A 24,607-nucleotide genomic window follows, 5' to 3' on the forward strand; every position below is an offset into this window, starting at 1 on the left:
TGAGATAATGGGGAGGCGCCTCCCGCCAGGGCTTCCCTCACCCTTGCCCAACCCTTCCTTTGCTTTAGCAGTGACTTGACGATAAACCTTTCATCTGGTTATCTCCTACCCCATCCCAAGACACCTGATGCTCATGCCTGGGGGAGAGAGAGAGAGACCTCCAATGCTGGTCTAAGCATTTCATTTCCCCGCTGCCTTGTTTCAGCAGAAAGAACTAATGAATGCAGTGCTTGGATGCATGAACAGAGGCAGCCTATAGAAGCAGAAATGGGATGACGAGTTGCTGGGTGGTTTGGAGATGCCCAGGAAAATGAGAACAAAATCTGTGGCTGAGATGGTAGCAGCAGAAATGTTGGTGGTGGAAGTAGCAGTAGTAACAGCAGTCATAGAGTAGTCCTTTCTAGAGTTATCAGGCAGGTTATTTGAATTCCCATATTACTTTTAGGGAATGGAGGATAAGAGATGCTGACTTGTCCAAGGCCATCCAGTGTGGCTGTAGCTAAAGATGGACTCAGTTCTGACCTCTCTGATAGTAGCAAGGATCCCTGCAAAGCCACATGCTCCCTGAGCTGAGCCCATATTCTGTGCTCTTGCCCCATTTGAAGGGCAGAAGGCAGCCATAGTAAGGCCAGCAGAACATGCACTGTCTAAATCACCCAATATGTTATGCTCCATGCTCCGTTGCTCCTGTTTTTTCAGGAACCCAGTGTGGTATTAAAGCTGGGGCATCAAACGTAAGATCCTGCAGTGTTTTCACCCTACTATAGTCTACACAATCTGAACATTCGCAGCCACAGGCTGGTGTACTTACTCTCAAACTAAGCCACTGTTGGAAATAGTCCAAGCTATTTACATTAAATTGGTATCTGTGCCTAAGACATACTTGCAAATGTCTGTGTGCTTCCTTGTACTGGGGAGGTGCAGCAAGCAGATTCCAGGAAGCAGACTTTTGTTATGAACCCTCTTTCAAAGCCTCTTTTCTTCCCTGCCTGGAATATATTTTAGAAAGTGAAGCACTTGCAGTGGGTGGTGGACAAATGGAATATAGGTTTGGAGGAAATGATATTTGTCAAATTGAAGGAGAATGGGCATTTTGGTGGTGGAGTGATGAGGAATTTGGCCCTTCAAGTCATTTGGGTTTTATATCCCTTCATCTTACTAGTGGCAGGAACATACCTCCCTGTATAGATTAATGATGTCTATAGTCCCCATATGGTGGCGACTGAACTGAGTAGCATCTAGAGCCTCAAAGTATGAACATGCACCTTGTTTCCTCTGTAAGACAGTCCTTGCTTTCCTTATAGCCAGATTTTACAAGTTTGCCACAAGAAGAATAAAATATGGAGATCAAATTCTGCAAATGTGCTTAATTGACTGGGTAGTTGGTTTTCTACCACACCCATAAATCATTCAAATGTGATTTATAAGACACAAGTTTCATTTGGCACCTACAACAGTGACACAGTGGATGTTTTCATCCAAGTTTTTTTCTCAGAGTAGACCTATATAAGTTAATGAACATGACTAAGGGCTCATCCACACTTCCACTTTTCTCATGCCCAGAAAGCAGTTTTCTGCTTAACCCACTTTCTAGGCGTGGGTCCAAGCAGTTCCCCCCTTGCCTTGCTCCTTTCCCAGGGAAAATCCCCTCTTTAGCTGTAAATCTGAACAAGTGACAATCTACAGAAAACCTGACTGCTGTTTGCTCTGATGGAGCGCTAAAGAGCAGTTTTCCCCAGGAAAAAGCAACAGGACAACAGGAAGTATGGGTAAGCCCTAAGTCAGATCCATTAATTTCAGTAGGCCTATCCTGAGTAAATCTTAGTTGAATACCACCCAGTGACACTGACATTATCCCAGTTAAAAGGAAAAGAGGTATTCACAGAAAATAGGCACTGTGACACACAGAAAAGAACTCCTTCCATAGTCACTGGAAACCTTGCAACTCTCCTTCAAGTCTCAGGCTGCTTCCACACTTGGGGTTTATTCTGGAACTGCCATTCTTTGTCCACTTACTCTTTTAAGGGACATCTACATGACATTGTCATTAAATTGCAGCTGCCCTATATTTTCCCTGTACTTTTTTCAAGTTCTTTCGAGAGCCCACAAATGCCGACATTGTTTGAATAGAATGGAACTGCTGCAGAAGCACCTTAACTCTACTCTTCTGTCCTTTTTATCTTTTTAAGAAATGTGGCTTTGATGTGTGCAGTGACATTTGGGGCAACTGAGCCCTAATCTGCCACACCTTTTCACCTTAGAACACTCATTGTTACCTATCCATCTGGCTCCATTTTAGCAGTGTGTTGATTTTTTAGATTTGTGTTAAAATGCTTTGTCACATTAACAAAAAAATAAGAGCAGCGACACAATAACACTTCAGTGAAAAAGCATTCTACTGCAAATGTTAAAATTATCAAATAAAATGAACATGCTGCTGAAATGCATTTTTACACCGCTTCCACATGGCAGTTTATTGTAGCAGCCTTCGTGCTGCTCATACATACAAGTTTTGTGCAGCACCCACTCAAAGTCATCTTCATCAAAAGGGAACCTGTGAAAATGATAAATAGGGATTAAATGGGGGGTGGGGTATGAGACATCTTTTTGATGATGTTGTTGTTGTGTGGATGCTGTGAAAAACTTGGAAGCATGAGCAGAACAGTGGGCTTATCCACACTAAAGAGTGGGGCAAAATGCAAGTGTGGATAAGCCCAGTGTCCACAATAACCTGCCTTACTTTCTTACCCATAATGTTATGTTACGCCCTTTAGTATGGACAGAACAGAGTAAGATGTACATACTCCAAAAGTGCAATGCTGAGTGAAGTATGGGAAGTCCATTTCAGTTTCACATGTTGTTTAAAGCAGAAGAGCAATGTCTGGGTAGCTCTAATAGCCTACAGTCTGGAAGCACCCTCAGGCAACCACTTTTACTTCATCAGGCTTATAAACAGCCATGAGGTCCAGAAACTTGTGTCTTATTTCTAAAAGGCAAATCAAATCTAGGATTATCTGGTATCTGACATCAGCACTGAAGATCAAGTACCACAGTCTTAGCTCTGCAATAAAAGAATGCAAGATTATATCCGGACACAAAACCCACCTGAGGGCAGGTTGTACCACCTCTAGCCATTGTGGGGCTTCTGTGCCACATACTTCAAACTAGGTCCATGTGAGAGGAATGATTTCAAGACAACCATGTCTAGCTTCTATGTTCTAACAACATGCTTTCTGATTGCAGCCCTTCCCCACCCCCTCCTCCCTTCCCACTTCCTCAAACTGCCTTAAAGAGGGGGTGGGACATGTGCCTGGCAATTTTTCTTTCCCTTTAGCAAGTCAAACAAAAGGTGGTTTGTTCTTGCCTTAAGACTTGATGCTCATGGGATCTCAGAAGTTCTCAGGCCTGGAGCATGATGAGGAATGACCAATGGCATGTTGCATAGCAAAGTTGTTGCTTAATGGATGAAATGAAATGAATAGAACCCGGAATCCCAACTCTTCTCCTGCACCAGCTCCATTCCATGTAAATATGGCTGATTCCAAGGCATCCCAAAGTGAGGGAGACTGCTCAGCTGCCCCCATCCTCTTATTTCCCTGTTCTAAGAATAAAACAACACACACTCATATGCAGCATGTGTCAGCAATGCAATGCAACCCAGGGATCCTGGTTTTGCTCCATACGATAAACTTCACAAGAAGGAATAAAGGAGCAGGGCTTCCAGAATGGAGTGTAGGGCTTCCAGGCAGGCCCAAGCCCCAGCTCTTTCACTTTTAAGCACTGTGCCTTATCCCCAGCCCGCTAAACTGGCTTTATCCTGTGAGATGGTGGCAAAGCATGGCAGCAACCTGGTGTTAATACCAATCTGCATCAACTTGCAAGGTGGAAGCATTTCCCAAGAGGCCGGCTAGCTGTTAAAGAGGTAGGATGACCATGTGTCTTGCTCTGCAGGGGATAATCCTGTACCTGAAGGGCTGTCTGTCTGGTCCAGGCCCTGTTTAAAGAGCCCTGTCTTGAAGTTGCCCATCAATAGTTAGCATATGGACTGTGCAGACACACAGAGCTCAGCTAGTCATGGTCTTCTTCTCTGCTATGGTGAGATGTGTTGTATTTTGACTTAAATTATAGTAATTATTTCTAAACTTGCACCTATACATATAAACTAGCATATACAAATTGTATGCAATCTGTGTCCTCTTTTGTCCCCCTTTTTGGCTGATACGTTTGCTTTTTTTGTGGTGCCAGCCTAGGAAGAAGGGAGCAGGGTCTTCCTGTGGTTCAGAATATGCCTTGCATAAAAAGATGACTGGCCTCAGAATGATGGAGGCTCTCCTGCATCCAGCTGCTCATCCCATTTGCACCAGCAGGAGATCAAGAATTCCCAACTGGTCCATGGCCTTCCCTCCATTCCCTGATGGGTTCATTTGGTTTTATAACAATATACACAACCTTTGCTGCAACCTAGTGAGGACAAGTTCCCCATTGCATAACTGGGGGGAAGTGCAGCCAAGAGAGTGACTTGCCAAAGGCCACCTCAGTGAGTCCATGTCTGAGCTAAAACTCTCACACTTAATTTATTTTCCCTGCAGAGCCACACTGGCTTTGTGCCACTGCTCACATGTTGCTGGTAGTCATGAAAAAGTGAAGGTGCAATGAAGGTGAGCTTGCAGTGTGACTGAAATACTCCACACAGTGGCGTAGCGTGGGTTGTCAGCACCCGGGGCAAGGCAAGTAATTTGCGCCCCCTAACCCGTGGAGCCAGGTAGGGGCAGAGAGCTGCGAGTGCGAGCGCGCGCCCCCAGATGTTGCGCCCGGTGCGGCCGGCCCCCCCTGCACCCCCCACACTACGCCACTGACTCCACAAGACTGAGAATTGAGAGAATTGTGATTTCTGCAGCAGAAGAAATTCATCACATGTTCCATACAATTGCCTATATTTGAGAACTGCTAACGGCAGTCAGATTTTTGTTTCTTATTCTGGTACTTCAGATGGCCACCTGTCATGGATGCTCTTGTTGAGATTCCTGCACTGCAGGGGGTTGGACTAGGTGATCCTTGGGATCCCTTCCAACTCCTATATTCTATGGTTCAGTTATTTACGCATGGTTCACTGAAGGGCACTTTCCCTTCCCCACCATCCCTTTCCCCTGTGGCATCACTGAGCCCCCTAGACATAATTCTCAGTCGGGTGCATGGGACACACCTTGTTCATACATTCAGTGCAATTCAAATGGTAAGGCTTTCTATGGACTATCACTATACCATTTCCTATTGCAGGTGTTGTTTACATACTGGAATGATTCCTCCTACAATAAAAATAAAAATAAATGACACATCCTTGCATTTAGAAAAATGGCATATCAAGGCATGTTCTCCCTGACATACTAGTTTTCTACTTGTGCAAGTTTGTTTCTGGGGAACATTCCCCAAAGTGCTAGGAAAAGCTTCACTGGTTAATTCTGCTGAATCTATCAATAGCTTTAATACCCCATTATGCTTTTTTGGGTGGGAAGGAGATGAGATGGTGGTTAGTGGCTAAGGGCTGGCTTAAACAGAACCCTGGCATGCAGGTGATGCATGCAGTCAGGTGTGTTTTTACCTCCATCAAAAACTTTGAACCAGGGTCTACAAACATAAATGCCTGTGGGAGCAGGCTTGTCCATGGGATGCCTGCACTCCTTTTTCTCAATGGACAAATAATGTGAGCAATGCATACTCACTCAGGCTTTTACAGAAATGGATGACACCACTATCCACCCCAATTCTGTGTAAAGTGGTGCCCATAACCCTGCTGCATGAATTAGCTATGTGTGTTTCAGAAGTACCAAATAAAACTGCTATATTTGGGCAGGGGAAATGCCCCCCCCCCCCCGTTAAATCTGGGGAGAGGGTGTCTTCCTAACCATGTGACTATGACTTGCTTGCTTGAGTCTTCGATAAACATCTTGGCCTGTTTGCTTTCACACTCTGGTATAGTAGTGAACTATATCAAAGAAGAATTCAAGGAGGGTAATTTGCAGGATTGGGAGGTAGATGCTCTGTGATTTTTTTGTTCAGGTAGACAGCCTTTTCTACACAGTAATATTCTAATATTAGTCCTTTGATTCATTACTTTTATGGCATGGCACGGCATGCTTCAATGTAGGGCAGCTCAATTTTAAAGCAAAAAAAGTGGCAAATGTAGGTAGCAAACGTCTCCGCTCACACACGACCTAGCAATTTAATGATAATTTACTATTCTTTTTGTTCTTTTATTTATCTCTTGGGCAGCAGTGTGTTCCCTTTCTATACAGACCAACACTGGAGCATTCATCTAGCTAGCTGCACAACAGCACACTCTTCAATTTTTTCCCCATAAGGCGTATGCAACAGGAAGGCAGGGATGCTACTTTGCTGTTCCATCTCAGACTTCCTAGCCAGCCTCCAACAATGAGATAGGCTACAGAATGAAAAGCTACTCATAATCAACCTTCAACAATAAAGAGGGATGGTTTTTATATACAGTATTTAGGCTGCAATTCTAAGTGCGTTAGCAGGAAATAAAAACAACAGAACAAAATAGCACTTTGTTCTGAGTAAGCCCACTGTGTTTAATGTTGCTTCAACAAATCAGAAGTGGAGAATCGGTTTTCTTTGGTAACTTCAACAGTATAAAAGAAATAGAATCTCATTGTATGAATGTGTGAATTAGCCTTATATTTATAATTTGTCTCAGATTTATTTAGAAAATATTTATATGCTGCTTATCCACAAGAAGATCTCAAAGTGGTTGACATAACATATGACTCCTGGTGGGCTTCCACGCATGTGGAAAGTTTCATGGAGCTGGGTATATTCTTACAGCGACTACTCATGCAATCAACTGTGCTTGGGTTCAGGACAGTCTTGCTCAAAACATACATAGTATCCCCCAAGATTCAGAGCAGGGGAACTGCAAAATGCACTGTTTAGAGACTGCACTTCCTTCTGTCGGAATCCTGCCAAGGAAGGCCAGGCACTAGGGAGCAGATTTTGCCTTGACAGCAATCGTGACCTCAAGGGCAGAGCTTTTCTTTTCCCCTTAGGAATTAATGCCAGCTGTTCACATGCACAAGAGGAAGAGAAACGGTATACACTGGGACACAATTATAAGTGGAGGTAACCCTACTCCCTGTCGCTGGTCACCCCAGACCTCAAGGATCCAGCCAGCTGTTCTACAAAACCCCACCCCTTCATGTGTAAAATCCTATCTTGGGTTCAGTTCCTTGGGCATGCTAGAATGTGTTGAGAAGGAACAGACTTTTCTTGAATGAGAGATTTATATTACTGCTCAGTTATACAGTGGTACCTCGGGTTAAGTACTTAATTTGTTACAGAGGTCCATTCTTAACCTGAAACTGTTCTTAACCTGAAGCACCACTTTAGCTAATGAGGCCTCCTGCTGCTGCCGCACCGCCGGAGCACAATTTCTGTTCTCATCCTGAAGCAAAGTTCTTAACCTGAGGTACTATTTCTGGGTTAGCGGAGTCTGTAACCTGAAACGTATGTAACCTGAGGTACCACTGTATAGCAATTTGAAATGTGCAAATGTTTTATGACCATCCTCTTGTTTGAGGCTGTATTCTTTGCCCCTTGGTGATGGCTAATGATGAACCTATTGTCCATGATTCTTGTCTTTTAATTATTTTATTATTTCCCCCAACGAAGCTGTAACACTGGTCTTCACAAACATCTTGTAGCAACGAGTTCCTCAGGTCAGTTGTGCCTTGCACTCTGTTCTTAATGGATTGGCTACAGCCATTTGTGTCTTGCTGGATTTCCCCCCAACAATTCTGGTATAATGTGCTGCTAAGGGTTTGTACTTTGTGTAAACTATTCAGAAATGGAGCCTTCAAGTGTGACCAGTTGCCTCGATCTTCTGCTGGTGCAATTTGCTCTTTCCATAAAAGAACATCAGTGTGGTGCCAACTCCCACTAGCTGGCCTCTGGTGCATAATGCTTCATAGACTGTGGCAGGAGGCCAAACCCCCAGCATGGCCAATTCTGGCTGGTATGCGCTGTTCCACTGCAGCCGCTGCCCGCTGCCATCCAAATTTTCTATCTCATTTTCTCTCCCGCAGATGGAGGTAGTTAGCACCTTCAAGAGAAGTGGCTCCTTTCAGGGGGCTGTCCGACGCCGCTCTTCCGTCCTCAGCCAACTGCACGATGTAACCAATATTTCTACCCCCACTCACGTAATTCTCTCCGCCGCAAATGCCAGCGCCGGAGCCGGGAGTGAGTCTTGATTTCCTCTTACTGCTTGTGATTTTTTTTAAAAAAACCAAACCAAACAAAGACCAAAAAAAACCCATCCTATTGCTGCCCTCCTCCAGTATCCCCTCCCTTCTCTTCTATCCACCCCACCCACCCACCCCCTTGGCCCCTCGTTGCTGCAATCACTGTTGCGATATTATTTATTTCAGTTTTTTCTCTGTCCGGTCTCAGTCACGCCGGATTTACAACTTATATAAAGCCATACAATTTCTGCGCTTTGCCCCTCCTTCTTTAGCCACCTGCACCCCTTTTCTCCTTCGTTTGCTCACCTCTTTCACCTTCTCTATCAGTGGCTGCTGGTTTTTAATGGACTGGAGTCAGATCCCCAGCTGGTGAGGTCATGGGCCGGGAGGGAGGGGTCTGCATGGGCAGGGGGTTGTGTTTCAGTCAAAGGAACTGAAGCACCGTAGAACACTACCAGCTGGGGATCCAGCTTCTTTTCTCTGCCTAGCCACACATCTTGATGGTGATTGGTGTTTATTGTGGTGTTTGGTGTGTGTCACTCACTGTTGCACGTCAGAGTTTTGCTGGGGTGGGGTGGATGGGTGTTACATAGAGGAGAGCAAAAGATTGGGTACCAGACCCCACAACATGAAACTTTTGGACAATAACAGCTTATTGCATCACCATTCCTGGGATAAAGATGAAGTCATTTGCTGATCATAGTGAGGATCAAGGCAATTCTGGTGTAGATTAAATCTGTAGGAAGTCAGTACCAAAAAGAAAAAGAAATGCAGTTTTTTGTATAGAACCAGTCAACCAACACAGGAGAAGTTCTTCCTTCTAACCGTGACTTCATGCCCCTGACTGGAGAGGACACTAGAATGAGCTGGCAGGTCAGACTCGTATTGTTACCTCTAAACACCAGATGAGGCTGATTCAGGCCACTAATAATCACAGCTGTAGTGCAATTCACATTGGAATAAAGAGGCTTTGCTCAACAGCAGCTGCAAACATCTTCACTTACATGATTCCAAATATCATCTTCCACCTACACTTCACATTTAAACCAGTGTGGACAGGTTTAGTGTCAGGCTTGCCCATCAAAAATCCAGGGTGTTGAGTAGATTTGTCCTTTTTTTTTTTTTTTGTAAGATAGCTATCATAAATCTATGATTCCAGGCACATTTAACAGTTCCTCCTTCTTCCTTGGGAACCCTGGGAACTGCAGTTCTGTGTGGAGGAGCAGGGCAAGGATCTCGAACAGAATTCTCAGCATCCTCAGCAAACTACATTTGTTTGTATGTTAGATCAGCCCTGTCTTGGTTCCTAGACTGGGAGCCAAAGCAGCGCAGCAGGTTTGAAACTGGTTTAAATATGCATGGTAGACAGCATATGGGGTCCAGAGAAGATGTCATAGCAGCTCTTGTTCACCCCCCACTCAAAGTGAATTTATTATAGAAAGCCTCTGAATAAACAAATACTTTGAAAGAGATTGTGTGAGAAAACAACAATCCTTGCTCTGAAGGCTCAAGGCATTACAAGAGTGAAAAGCATGTTTATGGAAAGGACTGAAACTCTGGGGTCTGGGATGTCTCAGGAAAGGGGAGCCTTTCACTTTGCTCAGAAGCAAAAGGTGAGAATATGCCTCTTGAAGGCACCCACAGGGGTGTCCTGGACCAGTTCCTCCGTATGTTAATGAAAAAAGTGGTTCCCTTGCTCCTTTTTTCCTCCTCAGTCTCTTTCCTGCGCCTCACCTATCCTTCCCTCTTCAGAAACTATGCTATGCCAATGCTTTCTTGGAGGGGGGGCACAAAACCCCTCTTTATTTTTCATTTTTTGCACGACAGTGAAAGAACCAAAGAGGTAAGCTGTCCACTCCCTGAACTCCAGCTCTCGGATTAGGTCTCAGGTATTCTCAGCAAGTTGGTTTGTTTAGAATATTTCAACAGTCTCTTTTCTTTTCTTTTAACCAATCAAAGCCATGCTGGTGGTCACGCCAGCGCTGTGGTGTGGCAGTTTCATGGTACCTTTTGGTATGACATGTACTGGCCTTGCTTTTCAAAGGGTGTGCACCCTACCATGTAAACCTTCGAGTATGGCCTCGTAATCTTTGCTGCAATTTCAGCAGTTGTTTCTCTCTCTCTCTCTCTCTCTTTTTCTCTTTAAATGCTGCCTTTATATTAAACTCTCTTCCTCCCTTCCAGCGAACTGCTGTTGCTCCTTGGGAAATTGATATCCATTAATGGCCTTTGGTCTTTCCCCCACCTCTTGCATCTTGGAAGTGCTGTGTCAGTTATTTTGGTTTATTTTGTTTTGATGATGATTATGTTTCTTTTTTAGGAACCATGTTGTGGATGGCAAATGGGTTTCTCCACCCTAATTTTTCCAAAGGGGAGTTTGTCATTTCAGGCTCACAGAATAAACAGGGACCACCTGAAACATTTTGGTGCATGAAACAGAAAATCCAAACTGCACTTTCCACCCTCCCTCTTCCTTGCCCCTAATTAGCACACGGCACAAAATACTGAGCAGCTCCCCTGATCAAGTCATAATGAAATGAATAAACCCATGTAACAGTTCATTTCAAAGTGGCAGCTGCACAAGAACGTCCCGGTGGATTGTGTCCTACAACTGTTAATGACACCTAAAATCACTGCCGCAGGCAGCTATCTCACCTCACCTCTTGGAACAAGGCCTGATAGATTCCAATGTAACCTTCCTCCTCTTATCATGGTGGCACAAATGCTTCTGTGTTAAGAGTGCTTCTACACTAAATGATTAGGGTGAAACTGACATGAACAGAATAGTGACACAATTTCCAGAAATGTAGATGTATTTACTTAAAGAGGCGTATAGTCCTATACACCAAGAACCCTTTTTGGTCACTGCCGTTAACCATGTTGATAAAATGGATGACATCCCAAAAGTTTATTACATCTTTTTTAAATAAAGAATTAGCATCTGTAGTAGGCAGAGCAGTAAAAAAAAACCCAGCACCCCTATTTGACACCAGCCTTGCTGCAGCTTCCCTAGACAGGGCTGTGGCAGGGTGGCAACAAATTACTAGCTAGCATTATTATTTTAAAGTGTTTTAGCACTATAACACCTTAATACAGAAAGACACTTAACAGCATTTTCCTGTTGCATAACTGTCTTTCATTAAAGAAAATAAAGGTGGAATAACATTTCAGATCTAATTTTAAATGATTTTTTTAAAAAGTGGTGTCATAAAACGCCACTCACTGCATGGGTCATAGTGAATGAATTTCAGATTGCTTCAACCACAGCAGGTTGGGATAGCACACAACAGGATGCCTGCACAGAAAACTACACATATACCTCTTGATAGTGTGGAAAGTCAATTGCAGTTCCCCTTGTAGCTTAGGGTTCGTCCACACTTCCGCTTGTCCCACCACTTTCCCCGGGGAAAACCCCCTGCTGAATTATGACAAGCATCAATCTGCAGAAAAAACAGGTTTGTTCTGATTCAGTGGTAAACAGCAGGTTTCCCCGGTGGAAAAGCAGTGGAACAAGTGGAAGTGTGGATGAGCCCTTAACATCATATCTCATACACATGAGCTGAGCAGTTACTGGCAAGACTTCTGTGCCATTCATAGCAGACTCCGATATCCAAGTTGGTGACAAGTGAAAGTTCCTTCAAGGCTGCAGCTGCCTGCTTGGAAAAACTTTGACTGCTCAAGTGCTCATCTGTTTTGATATACAGGCGACTCTCAACTTACACTGGCTTACATTCTGCATATAGTCAAAGCACATTTTTTTGCCAAGCATGTAAAGCTGAATGCACACAAGTTAAATGTGCATAAGTTGTGAGTTACCTGTACTCTTAAAGATGTGCCAGGTATTGTAGACCCTACGTAAGAATCATATCTGGATGTGGGTGTACATTTCATTATTTGCTAGGGCTAGTGTTTAAATAAGAGTGGGGTGGAGTTTTAATATTTATTTTAAGAAAATTCATTCAATTTAAATGTTTGCTTATATGTTTTTATCATAGCGTTACTTTCCCTGACCATAAGCTAGAAAGACAAAATTAGCTGTGTTTATCATGAACAGCAGTGACACTGTCAGGGCAGGATTCTGGGGCAGATGTCCAAGGTCCTACTCAGCAGAATGATCAGGAGAGCCTCCAAACTCAAAAGGACTGGCTAGCTACATATTGAAATAATCAAATATTCTAAAGACATCTCTCACACATAAGACCATTAGTCAGAATCTAAAATTACCCAAGTGCTCCACTGCTGAGGTAAAAGTATCTACTACAGCAGTCCTGGTCATACATTCAGGAATTTGTTACATTGCAAAATCAAATTGGCCAATACTGTGAGAGCAGTCGCACATACACACAAAATGGGGTACATGTATTATAAGCATTGTATGACCTCTACAATACCACCTCCATGGATCTGGAAAGCTATAATCTGTACACAATTTGCCAGCTCCGCCATGACGTGAGGCATCCTAGGAGTGCATAATCAGAATCACAACTTGCAACTTTCACTGCAAGCCTAAACCTCTCTGCTCAGAAATAAGCTGAATTCAATGGGACTTGCTCCCAGATAAGCATGTATAAGATAACACAGACTTTGTTGCGCACTAATAGCCATCCTGCTGTCGTAATAACAAGGGCTAGTAAAGACTTGGGCTCTGATTCATGTTTGTAAATCTGGAACCAGAATGTGGTAGTTGAAGTCTGTACTAATAACGTTATCAAGGTATAATTGGTTGTAGTTGATAATAGGAAGTATTAGGGAGACACTCCCAGTTCCGCTAACACCTTCCCAGGGAGGCTGAGTTCATATTACATACACAAAGCACAATATGCATGACAAAAACAACATAAAACAAAACCCAATATTCGATACCCAAGTCTAAGATATATTGGATACCTAAGTAGAAGGTTGCAGCCTCCCACTAGACCAGACTTCCCTAACCTGGTCCCCTCTAGGAGTTTTGGATAACATCTCCCATCAACCTCAGAACTCAGTAGCTAAGGCTGATGGGAGCAGTAATCCAAAATAGGTGGATGGAAGCAGGTGAGGGAAGGCTGCATTGGACTTTTTTGGAACCTATTTTTGGAACCCCTTTTCACGAGCCTGACATGAACCCCCTGTCCTCTTCCTTCTCCCTTGCACCTTTCCCTTACAAACTTTCCCTTCCTATTCTCTCCCCTTTGCAGCTGCCGAGATATCATGGATGGAACCACCTCAGTATCAGCCGGGGATTTCCTGTAGTGTTTTTGTAAAAAAAAGAAAGAAAGAAAAAATAGACACAAAAAACAATAACCCCAAACAATAAACCAGCCCAAGTGTTCCCTTCTCCCTCCCCCAACTCCCTTTCCTCGTTTTCTCTTCACCTGCCACCTTCATCTCATCACTGCTGCTTTCTGCTTTCTCATGGGGATTTGGGTCATCACACGCAGGTATAGGATGCAGCCTGCCTTCCCAGGAACCCTTGCCACCTCACCAAACAAAGAAAGAATGAAAAAGATAGGAAGACCCTCATCTATTTTAGCATGGCCCTCAGCTATGTAAGGTCCAGATTTTCTATAGTGGCTGCTTCTTTAGGATCAACGAAGAGAGAGATGCCTGCTAAACCAGCAACATCAGTTTTAGAATACGGTTTCTATCTGACCGTGTAAAGGGCATTTTAGAAAGCTGAGAGTGAGGCTCACCAGGCATTTGGGCCTCTTAATAAAGGAGAAAGCAGATCTGAAATCCAGAAGCCCCACATTGATCTAGTTGGAAAATCCCCAATCAGAAGTTAGAATAAAGTAAATGCTAAGATCCAGAACAGTGTTGAGAGGAAGAAGACCCACTGGATTCACCTATCCATGTGGTATTCCTGAATACATGCCTTTACTTCCACCCATGTATGTGAGTGGTGTCATTCATTCTTGGAGGGGAGGAGCTTCTACTTGTCCAGCCCCCATTAATATAAGAAGGCTCTCTTGCAAGGGATGCCTACAGTAGGCGGGTTTAGGGCAGCAGAACCATTTCCACTGCACCAGGCATTCAGCCTAGGGGGGCAGCACAGGGTACCACAACTATGAAGTAGTGAATTGAGCAGAAAGGAAGGCAAGGGCCAGGTGCCAAATTTTTGCCTTGCATAGGGTGCTGCTGAAATTTGAAGGACCGAAGTCCTCCCCTGGCTGAATGAGTTCGCTAAGGTTGGAGACACAAGAGCGCTGGAGTTTAGATCTGGCATCTAAATTTCATCTTATAAAAGCCAGTGGTTCTGTCACACAGGCTGGGGGAACCTGTAGCCCTCCAAATGTTGCAATTCCCTGGATTGGGACTGATGGGAGCTGGAGCTCAACAACATTTGGAGAGTACCAGGTTCTCCACCCCTGCTCTAACATGACCACAATATGGAACCTCGAGGCAGGCTCTGCTGAGGAAGAAGTGCTGAGACGAAGGGATGGCAGGCAATTTCAGGAATCAGTGGTTTCATCTGAGTTCTAGAGTACAAAGTAAATTATATAAAATCTGGAAAACGTGAAACTTCAGCCTGTTAGTGGGGCAGGTCCAGGTCAGTTTCCCCTTGGGAAACCTGGGAATTGTAGTTTGGTAAGGGTGGTGAGAATTCTCCATTACAGAAGCATAGCTCCTGTCAGAGAACTGCAGTTTCCCAGAAGCAGAACTGCTACTTGATCAGTTTATGGCTGGAATTCAGACATGTCGGGGGGGGGGTGTTGTAACCTTTCCTGAACTGCTAGTGCAGAGCCAAAGCTGAATCCTACGTATTTCCACTATATACCCAGTGTCTTGAGCCCTTATGTTCCAAAAGGGTCCTATCCTACCCCCCTCACCTGCTGCTTTCCCTCAACCTGCTGGCTCATCTTTCTTTTCTGTGTCTTACCATCCGCTTTGGGGCAGGGGCGAGAGGGTAGCCTGTGGGGCATGGACGGAGGCACCAGTGGCACAGCATGAACTCATAATCCTCCCTTCCCTTGTCTCCTCCCCAAAACAGCAAGGATGGGCCTCAATACTCGAAAGTTTACCGTACTGTTGCAGCAATGCATGGGTCTTTCTTCACTTCGTGTCCTGAGGCTGTGATTGGAGGCATCTTTCACTGTCTGTCTGTCTGTCTGAGCTGTTTTGCTTCTCTGAAGTCACAGTTTGGGGTTTTTTCCCCTGGTTTTCTTGCAGCATGAAAGCAACCCCTCCTTCCTCATCTCCACTTCCTCCATCCAAAACTTGCACTCTCCCAGTGGTGCATTGGGGGGGGCGTGTTGCTATATGTACCAGCAGCTGCAAACCATCCACCACCTTGCTTTCCCATCTGCACAGCACAACACTGCGACCTTTTCCTAAGAGGGCAGCACTCCAAGTGGGTCCACGGCTTGGTTAGGAATGTAGTCTGATGGCATCACCAGCTTCCTTTAAACAAAACCCCCCGACCAATATCCCTATTTCAAATCTCAAATTGTTTTAGTTGATTCCCTTCCTGCCCCAGTAATAATCCTGTGTTTCCATCCCTTCTTAAGAGGGAAAAAGCACTATGGGACCATTTCATTCAGCTCTGCACAGTCTTTGGCCCTGCAAATTGAATGTAGCCCACCAGCTGTGTAGATACCACCAGTTGGTAGATACTTGACACCAACAGGCAGATACCAAAAACAGGAAGCTCGTGGGCTGGCTTGGTGAATTACAAATTATATAGGTCTCATTTAATTCATCCTCTCAACTCTCCTGTGAGCTGCATACAGTCTGGTTACAATACCCATTTATGACAATTTGAACCGGACAGAGAAAAGGTGATGCATCCCTGCTCCACCTTCAGGTTTTAGAGACAAACTGCACATGAAGACATGCTGCATGTAGGGCTGTTTTATTTTTGCTTTTTACCCTTTGCCCTTTAGGTCTTTATCTACTAAAAAGAAAACTCCCCCCCCACCAGCCCCCCAAAAGCTTTTTGCCTCTTGTGAGAAATGTAGTTCTGAGAGTGATTTAGGTCTTTCCAGTATGATGATTGGCAATCTACCTTCTTTGACAGGGGGAACCCTAACAATCATCAAATAATAATAATAATAATAATAATAATAATAATAATAATAATAATATTTATACCCCACCCATCTGGCTGGGTTTTCCCCAGCCACTCTGGGCAGCTTCCAACAGAACACTAAAATACAATAACCTATTAAACATTAAAAGCTTCCCTAAACAGGGCTGCCTTCAGATGTCTTCTAAAAGTCTGGTAGTTGTTTTTCTCTTTGACATCTGGTGGGAGGGCTTTCCACAGGGCGGGCGCCACCACCGAGAAGGCCCTCTGCCTGGTTCCCTGTAGCTTTGCTTCTCGCAGGGAGGGAACCGCCGGAAGGCCCTCGGCGCTGGACCTCAGTGTCCGGGCAGAAAGATGGAGGTGGAGACGCTCCTTCAGGTATACTGGACCGAGGCCGTTTAGGGCTTTAAAGGTCAGCACCAACACTTTGAACTGTGCTCAGAAACGTTTAAAACTTGCTCTGTAGATGGCGATATGCTGAGAGGTCACTGGTCCAAGATAGTCAACTGCCAACAGTTCAGGGAGCAAGAAGGAGCCAGGAAACCAAAAAGGAGAGCAATGTTTAAGGTAGACAAGGCTAACCAAAGACATATTGAGATGGAAAAACAACATGGCCTCCCTCCTGCTAACTAACCTTGAAAATGTCTCATATGTACACCCTTTTGAAATGAACCATTGTGCCATTATGAAGCAGTTGTTCATTTTAGTGGGACTTGTGCATGAGAACATCCTGGTGGATTGAGCTTCATGCATTGGATTGGTCTCCAACTCTGCTGCCCTTAATGGTGCACAAAATCTGCCTGAGGCAACAAGCTCACTTTACCTCATGGCAGGGGCACAGTGTTACCCTGAGGGGGGGAAGGCTCAACAGATAATGTCAAGTTAAACACATAATGCAGCAACCAAGATACCTGGGACTGAAACATGACATAACCCTGTGACTAATCAGAGGCCAGGGTTGAAGAGCAAAGTAATGACATTGCCAACATGGAACAGAGTAAACTGAACATAGTCCTAGTCTTTTAGATTTATTATATGATGCTAAGACAAATCTTTCCACTCCCAGTCCCAAAGAGGCCTAAGTAGAATGTAGCACCTGCTACATTCATGACTACACAATTGCATAGGAACTTGCCCCCTTTCCCTTCATGTAGCTGACCATTTACTAAATGGTAATTTACCAGTGTACATGTAACCACTTGTTAAGCCAGCATGGTTTGATCATGTGCTAACACAAATTTTACCTCTCCCCTTATTTCCTGGGTTTCTGATAAGTATGAAGATTTCCCTCACAACCTGGCAGAACAATAGAAACAATGGGCTTACCAAATGGTTGTATGCACCATCTAGTATCTTACCACCCAGCAACAAAATTGTGTGTATTCACTAAAAGTTTACTCCGAGCAGCCACATTAAAATGTTGGGTTCTAGTTTTGTTTTTCACTTTCTGCGCAAAGCTGAAAGTCGGTTGTAGGACTCCTTGCTTTACCATGAACAGCAACAGAACCATATTTTTCTCATTGCTGACTGTAGAAATGGTTCTCTTCTCACATAATAGCCGCACACCCTTCCCAATGGAGGAAAGAGCATTTAGGAGCCTCAGACCTTCAAATGCCATATTCTCTCTAAGCTCCATTCTTATTTGCTTAGCTACCTTTCAGTATGTGACCCAGTATTTCTGCCTTTCCTGCATGCTTCCAAATTGTGCTGGGGTTCTGGGTTTTGCTTTGTTGCTTTTTGTCTTTATCTTTTAGGCCTTCTCCTCAGCTTGATCCTTCCCACTCCATCTCCTGGGTACAGGAACTGGATTCTGGGCCCCTAAAGCATGATGTGGCATGAAGGCACCCAACTGCATGCGCTGCCCTAGAATGTTGTGCTTCTGTCCTACTTCTTTTGCTCACTGGGCATGCAGACGAGTCCACATTATGCGTCTCTTGTCCACCACCAGCTTCCTAAGTGCTAATCGAGATGAGCCACTCCTCTCTCATGGGAGAAAAAGTGTTCCCCCTTCTCCCACACCAAAACGCACCAGAAATTTTGAGCTAAGAGCAGAATGGTGTAGGATTTTTACCCACAAAGCACTGCAGGGCTGATTACGATGGACATGGCAGTAAGCACACTGCTTGTTTATTTTTGGGCCATTTCCCCCCAGCCCTTCCTTAAAAGAGGCAGCAGCTTCGTTCCGTTCGTGAAACCAGACAGGCTGAGAATATTTTAAGCTTTTTCTGAAGCTGGGAAATCAAATGCTACTCCCCTGTCACCTTTGGTAAATTAGCTGCTATGTTCTCAACTCTGAGGAAATTAAGGGGAGCCCAACTGAATTTTAAACGCCTGTGTCAATTGCCAGACTGAGGGGCGAGAAGATGGGGGGAAACAAGCAGCAAAGAAACAGAGCAGGTATGAAATGCTGTACCCCAAAACAAAAAGTTCAGGATTTTTCCTGAGTGTAGAGGATTTTACACACACACACACACACACACACAATTTCTTTTCCGTTCTCTCACTTTCTTTAGATTAAATTCATTTCCACCCTCCACTGTCTGTCCCTTACAAAGCCACTAGATTGTTTCACCCAATGAAAAAATGTTGGCCACATAACACCCTCCCCCATTCCTCTTCTAACCATCCGCACTTGCCATTTTTTCTATTGATTCTTCTTCTCATCCCTTTTAGTTTTTTTAGTTCTTCACTGCTGATGAGGGCTCCTTTAGTCCCCCTCACCTTTCTCCCCAATCACCCCTTCCATCAATGTCCACCAGGAATCATAAATAATATCCCAGGTATGGCGAGGAAATGGAAAATAAAGAACAACAAAACACACGAAAACTGGGCTATAGTTAAGAAAGCAGAGGGGCTGGTTGTCCGCATGGGCGACCGCTCTTTCCACCAGCTTTGAGTCGGGCCTTGGGACTTAGAAGCCAAAGAAAATGAAGTAGGGCAGCGGGAGGTGATATCAAGAACAGTATAAAGCTGTATAAAGCTGCACAAGCCTGTCTTTGGCCTCTTTGCTTCTGCTTATAGCCTATGGAAGGTGGGTCAGAGCAGAGCTTATGCAGCACACAAAATGTGTATGTCCAAGTTACCATCACCTTAAAATGTACAACATCACAGACTTATCTTGGCTTAACAGTCATTCCCATGAAATCGTAACTCTTTAATTGGAATTAGGGACATACAGAATTCTTAGCCCCCTCACTGTGCTACAATTTGCTGAGGGAAGCCATGACAGTTAAACTGGTATAAAGCTGATATGTGCTGTTTTGTAGCATAGAAGTGCCCTCAATTAGCTAGCAGGGCTGAAAACAAATTCACCTGAGATATTTATGAAACCCTGGAGAACCACTGACAATGCTTGGCCTGCCCTGACATGGGCTGGAATGAGGAGGAATGTTAAGTGTTAGGACTGCAAGGTCCTATCCCTTCTCCTCAGCCTTCTCCTTGACCAAGCCAGCTTGGCAAACGACAAAGTTAGCAAGTCCCACCAATGTGGCCTGGCGTCAGTTCCGGCTCTCAAGAGTCAAGCTCTCATTCTCTCTCTTCTCTTTCCTCTTGGCCTTCCCTGCAGATCCGCGTAGTGAAAGCGTTCCGTAGTTCCCTCTACGAAGGGCTGGAGAAGCCAGATACGAAGACCTCCATCCATAACTTCATGACAACGCCCGAGTTCTTGATCAACGACTACATCCACAACATCCCCCTCATTGATGATACAGACGTGGAGGAGAGCGAGGGTCCCCCGAGACGGCGCTTCCGGGCCAGTCCCCCACCATCCCCCAACAAGAACAACAACGCCATTGACAGCGGCATCTACCTAAGCACGGATGCCAGCAAGACACCTACCTCCTCGTCCAGCCCTGTTAGCCCGCTCCACAGCATGGAAACTTCCCTCTAACACAACCCCACCATGCAACCAGTCAAAATGACTTTGTGCACAGCAGGGGTGCTCAGTTCCTCCTGGGAGACAAGGACTAGCTGAGTGAGTCAGGAAAGAAAGCGGGCAGGAGATGGTGTTTCTCCTCTTGACACTGGAGGTTTTTTCTCTTAACGGGGTGGAAATGGACACGGTTTCTGCCACTGGTTGGCTCAGGCAAATGAAGACGAGAAACTGAATTGATGCAATGAAAAGCGATAGACAAACTGTAAAGGGGGAGACAAGTTTTCTTCAGAATCACCCATGAGGGGTTTGTGGCTGAGTCCCGGAGGGTGTACAGGAAAAAAAAAACAACCACCCATTTCTCTAGTCTGTTCTTCGTTTCTCTTTGGACACAAAACACACTCACCGAACCCACGATAATCCCCCGTTGGGGGTTGCTTTGATTTATTTCTGGGACCTCTTTTCAGGTTTCCCCTCCCCCCAAAAAAAAAGTTTAAAAAAGGAACTATATTTGCACCGGAAAAAGAACAAAAAAAAAGGAAAAAGGAAAAAAGAGGAATAATCTAGACATCTATTATCCTAAATATATATATATGATACCAACCAACAGATGTATTAACGGACCTTCTGACCATAACGCATGCCTGTTATCAAACCCTCTTTTCTCCTTTCCCCTCTCCCCCAAGGGAATTTCAGCCTGGGGCAAATCTGTTTTTGTTTTGTTTTTTTAAAAAAAGATCATTGCTTGCTGTAGCTTGTATTTTATATCAGGGTTTGCCAGGGAAAGAACACTGATTATTTCCTCTTGGGAGTGGGACTTGACTGTGGGGCAGAAGCCCTGGTGGGTCTTGCACAGATGCAGAGTGGCGGAAATTAAGGGTCTAGTTGCACTGGCACCAATTTGGGCCTTTTCAGTTATCCAGAACCTGACCCAAACCAGGCCTCCCTGAAATGGGGTCCTGCCCACCAAGCCCCCTCCCTGGAAGTACTCTCAATCCAAATGCTTCCTAAAGCTGGTAATTTTGATCAGCTTCCAATAAATATCTGAGCAAAAGAGACTGTTTAGAAGGGGGGAAAGATAAAAGATTGAACTACTTTTTTTTAATCTACTAAGAAAGAAAGCAACAACTTTCTTGATATTTGAAATTTCTCATTCAAAGCATTGATCAGACTGGCAAAGAAGTTGTATTTCTGATAATCTTATATTTTGTGCCCAAAATGAAGGAATAGGTTTCTAGCCCTCATGGTTGTGGAAAGACATTTGAAAGCATGCAGGCTTAGTGGCCAGCAGTTAATGACTACTCATCAAGTAGTTCTGGCTTCCACTCATTTTTACTTAATAATGCTGATTTATATTCAGTTTTATTCCAGAGTTTAGTCGTGTTATAATGCTTTTCCTTTTACACTGGTTTCAAGGACTGCATATCTCCAGACCCGATGACAGTACCTGCAAATTCTGGGCTGGGAGAAACAAGGTTATTAAGAAAATTCCACTTTTCCTTAAGGAGACTTCATGCATATCCATTCTACTTCACTATTTTTTCCTTCACACAGTTGTGTACCATGGGAGCCACAAACCCACAAATTCAGCCTCTGCAATCCCCACAATCAGAGAAGATCCCAAAGGTACCATGGCAGCAAGGACTGGGGTGCCCTTAGGAGTGACAAGGTGGGAGACAGGTCCATGAGGCCCAACTCACTGGGAAGCTGGTCTGCCGCACAGAGAAAAGAGAGCACTGCTGCCTTTTCTTGCAGCTCCCATGCATTACTTTTCAGCCTGTTTGGGTGAATGGCCTGGTGGGCTGTGCCTCATACTAGTTAGCAGTAGAGAATGCGTACCATTTGTACACATTTCTGCCTCGTACGCCAAAATCACAAGGCAACCGTTTGAAGGTGGCAGAGATTCCGGCTGCTGAACAGTGTGTATTCCTGGCTCACATGCTACCTTGATCCTATGCACAGATAAGTGCTGTGAGGTGGTGGTGAGGAGGTAATGTTTTCTTTGCTCGTTTATATCCCACTCTTCCTCTCGGTTCAGGGTAGCCTATAGCGCATTATTCTATGTTAGTCCTGCAAAAATCCTGTCAGGACAGAGAGTTAGAGAATGAGTTCATAGAATCCTAGGGTTGAAAGGGACCATCTAGTCCAAAATTGCAGCAGTCTTTTGCCCAAGGTGGGATCAAACGCACGACCCTGAGATCAAGAATCTCATGCCGTATCAGAGGCCACCAAGTAGCTTCCATGGCTGGGTGTGATTTCCCTTGTTTAACTCTGACGCGCTATTGGATGGATGCACTGCATTGGCTCTCGCTTAGAGAACCTTTGGTCTAGCAGGCGAGGGCAGAGAAAGAAAAGTTGAGGTTCACAGCACAGCAGCACATGGTGTCATAAGGTCAGAAAAACGCCTTTATCGCCCAGAGAGAATACTGGCTTCCACCAGGTTAAGCTTGCGTTCATCTTCTTCCAAACCAAACCAGCTTATCTTAACCTCAGTTATACAACGTTCCTGCCAGAAAGAACCTGCGAAAAGCTCCAAACTGCCACTGGCTCTCCATGGCAGCAAGCACGGATCTGGGCAGAGTGCAACCACTGAACTTAAATGAAGGGCCAGCACCCTTTTGCTGATGCTGAGGGTTTCTTGCAAGTATCTGGTGCCGTGGTCTGCACTGATACAGTTCCGCAATATGGGGCTACATAGAGGCCACCAAAGAACCATTCGTAGTTCTGCCACACATGGTGACGAAGGAGCTGCACCCATAGCAGCCGGGGGGAAATGGGGAAGGAGTCAGGATTCACGGGTGTCGTCCCTGACCAGACTATTTTGTCTTTTGCTGCAAAGATGAGTCGCCCTCAACCCCTTGCAGCCCCAGCTTTCTCTGCGTATAAAAAACACGTAGCTAAAAGTCTGTAATATTTAGAAACTGTGGAACATACTCTGCGTTTTCCCAGGGCAAACCTGCTTGAAAATACCAGCTGCAGCACTGTCAGAAAAGCCATCCCTTCTTCGGAAGGGCAAATGCCAAACCCATCTGTAAATCTTTTTGTCGTCATCTTTTCTTTCCAAGAAAAACAACGAAAACAAAAAAAAAGTTTCTTTTTCCTCATCTGAGTGTTTAAAGGGGAAAAAAATAAAAATGGAAATCTTAAGTGTTTAATTTTCAAGTAAACGGAATGGGCCACCAAAGGAAAGCTTTAGTCCCAGTCTGGGCTTATATATGCACACACACACCCCATCCGAACAAAAAAGAGATCACTTTGCTGCTGTACAAATTTGCCAGGTGTTTATCAGTGAGTTTCTGCTACTTCACAAGGGCGGGAGGGTAAGGGCATTCCTTCTAAGGGAGGGGGGGATTGCGTTTCATTGGGGATATTTTTTTTTCCTAAATCATAGTAAAAAGGGGGAGAGGGTGAAAGGTTTTTTAAAAATAATAATAAATAATAATAATAAAGTAAAAAAAAAAAGCGCTTGTACATTTGTCCAAATGGAAGAGGCCATCCAAAAATCACAAAGCCATCAGGCTAAAAGCCCCCAGGATTGCTAAATTGCTTTAATGACTTGATTATTAAAACAAGACCAGGCTGCTACCCAAAGCGAAAGCAGAAAACCAGCCATAGTCCCAGGATAGCAACACTTTCAAGCAAAAATGGGGGAGAAATAAACTACAAGTGCTACAAAATATTGTTTGTAAACCCAATTTGTTTTGGGGGGGGGATTATCAAGAGCATTGTAAATGTACAAGTAATATATAAACCACCAAACTTGGGTACTGGATAAATTTTAACATGCATTTATGATAATCTATTGCATTTTGTACCAGTTATCCTTCTTGTTACTTGTATATTTACAGTGCCTTTGATAAAAGACTTTTTCTCAAAATGCACTGGGCTGTAATAAATAGCATGTAGAGTTTATTTCCTTTCTTTGGCTGCTACCATCATCAGTGTCAAGTGGACCACACTAGGGACCATCCACAAGGGACCTACAGTTTGCGTAAGTTTGGTAAACTTTTTTCCCCACTCTCCTCCATCCTAAGGACTAATAGTAAGCTCCATCCACTGTCCCAAAAAACTGTAGAAGAAAACCCTAAAAGTGGAAGGGGGTCCCAAAAAAATGAAAACTAAGTATGCAGTGTGGGACACAAGATGCTGACTGACAGTGGTGGGGAGAGGGGGTGGCTGGCTTGCTAGAACCAAGAGCTGGAGCACGTCTCTCTGCAACACCGTGTGGCTAGTCCAACTTGTTCTAACCAGTAGCAGATGCTTCCTTTATTACAACTCCACTTCCAGCATCCTCTCCACTTGATGCCTGACAATACTCTCTGTAGATGGTCTCTTGGAGTATGCTGGCTAAGGGTATTGCCAGGTTTGGAAGACACACCACAGGTGCGGGGGGGGGACTAGAAGCACACACATCCTCAGTCCTTACGTTCACTTCCATTTGAAAACTGAACTGGTTTTCCATTCTGACTTCTAATA

The 24,607-nt window shown here is 44.5% G+C and overlaps 1 protein-coding gene and 1 long non-coding RNA gene across 10 annotated transcripts in view; both read left to right on the forward strand.

Moving 5' to 3' along the window:
- ATP2B3 (ATPase plasma membrane Ca2+ transporting 3) overlaps nt 1-23,278 on the forward strand; it is a gene marked incomplete at its 3' end in the record, with an annotated part of 123,378 nt that extends 100,100 nt beyond the window's left edge. For 4 of the 9 annotated variants that reach the window (XM_083592380.1, XM_083592379.1, XM_083592382.1 and 1 more), the window contains 2 exons: nt 8,100-8,253; nt 19,826-23,278. In XM_083592380.1, coding sequence (XP_083448506.1) covers nt 8,100-8,253; nt 19,826-19,851 — 180 coding nt within the window. Of the gene's footprint in view, nt 1-8,099; nt 8,265-19,825 lie in introns of those variants that run through there. The other 5 variants (XM_083592377.1, XM_083592376.1, XM_083592378.1 and 2 more) reach the window with 3 other exon arrangements.
- Nucleotides 6-5,335, forward strand: LOC310752330. Its single transcript, XR_014542908.1, has 2 exons — nt 6-4,692; nt 4,866-5,335. It is a non-coding gene; the product is annotated as an uncharacterized lncRNA (long non-coding RNA).
- Nucleotides 23,279-24,607: the final 1,329 nt, after the last annotated feature.

Source organism: Podarcis filfolensis (genome assembly GCF_964270895.1).
Source record: "Podarcis filfolensis genome assembly, chromosome: 17".
In the NCBI taxonomy this organism is placed as follows: Eukaryota; Metazoa; Chordata; class Lepidosauria; order Squamata; family Lacertidae; genus Podarcis; species Podarcis filfolensis.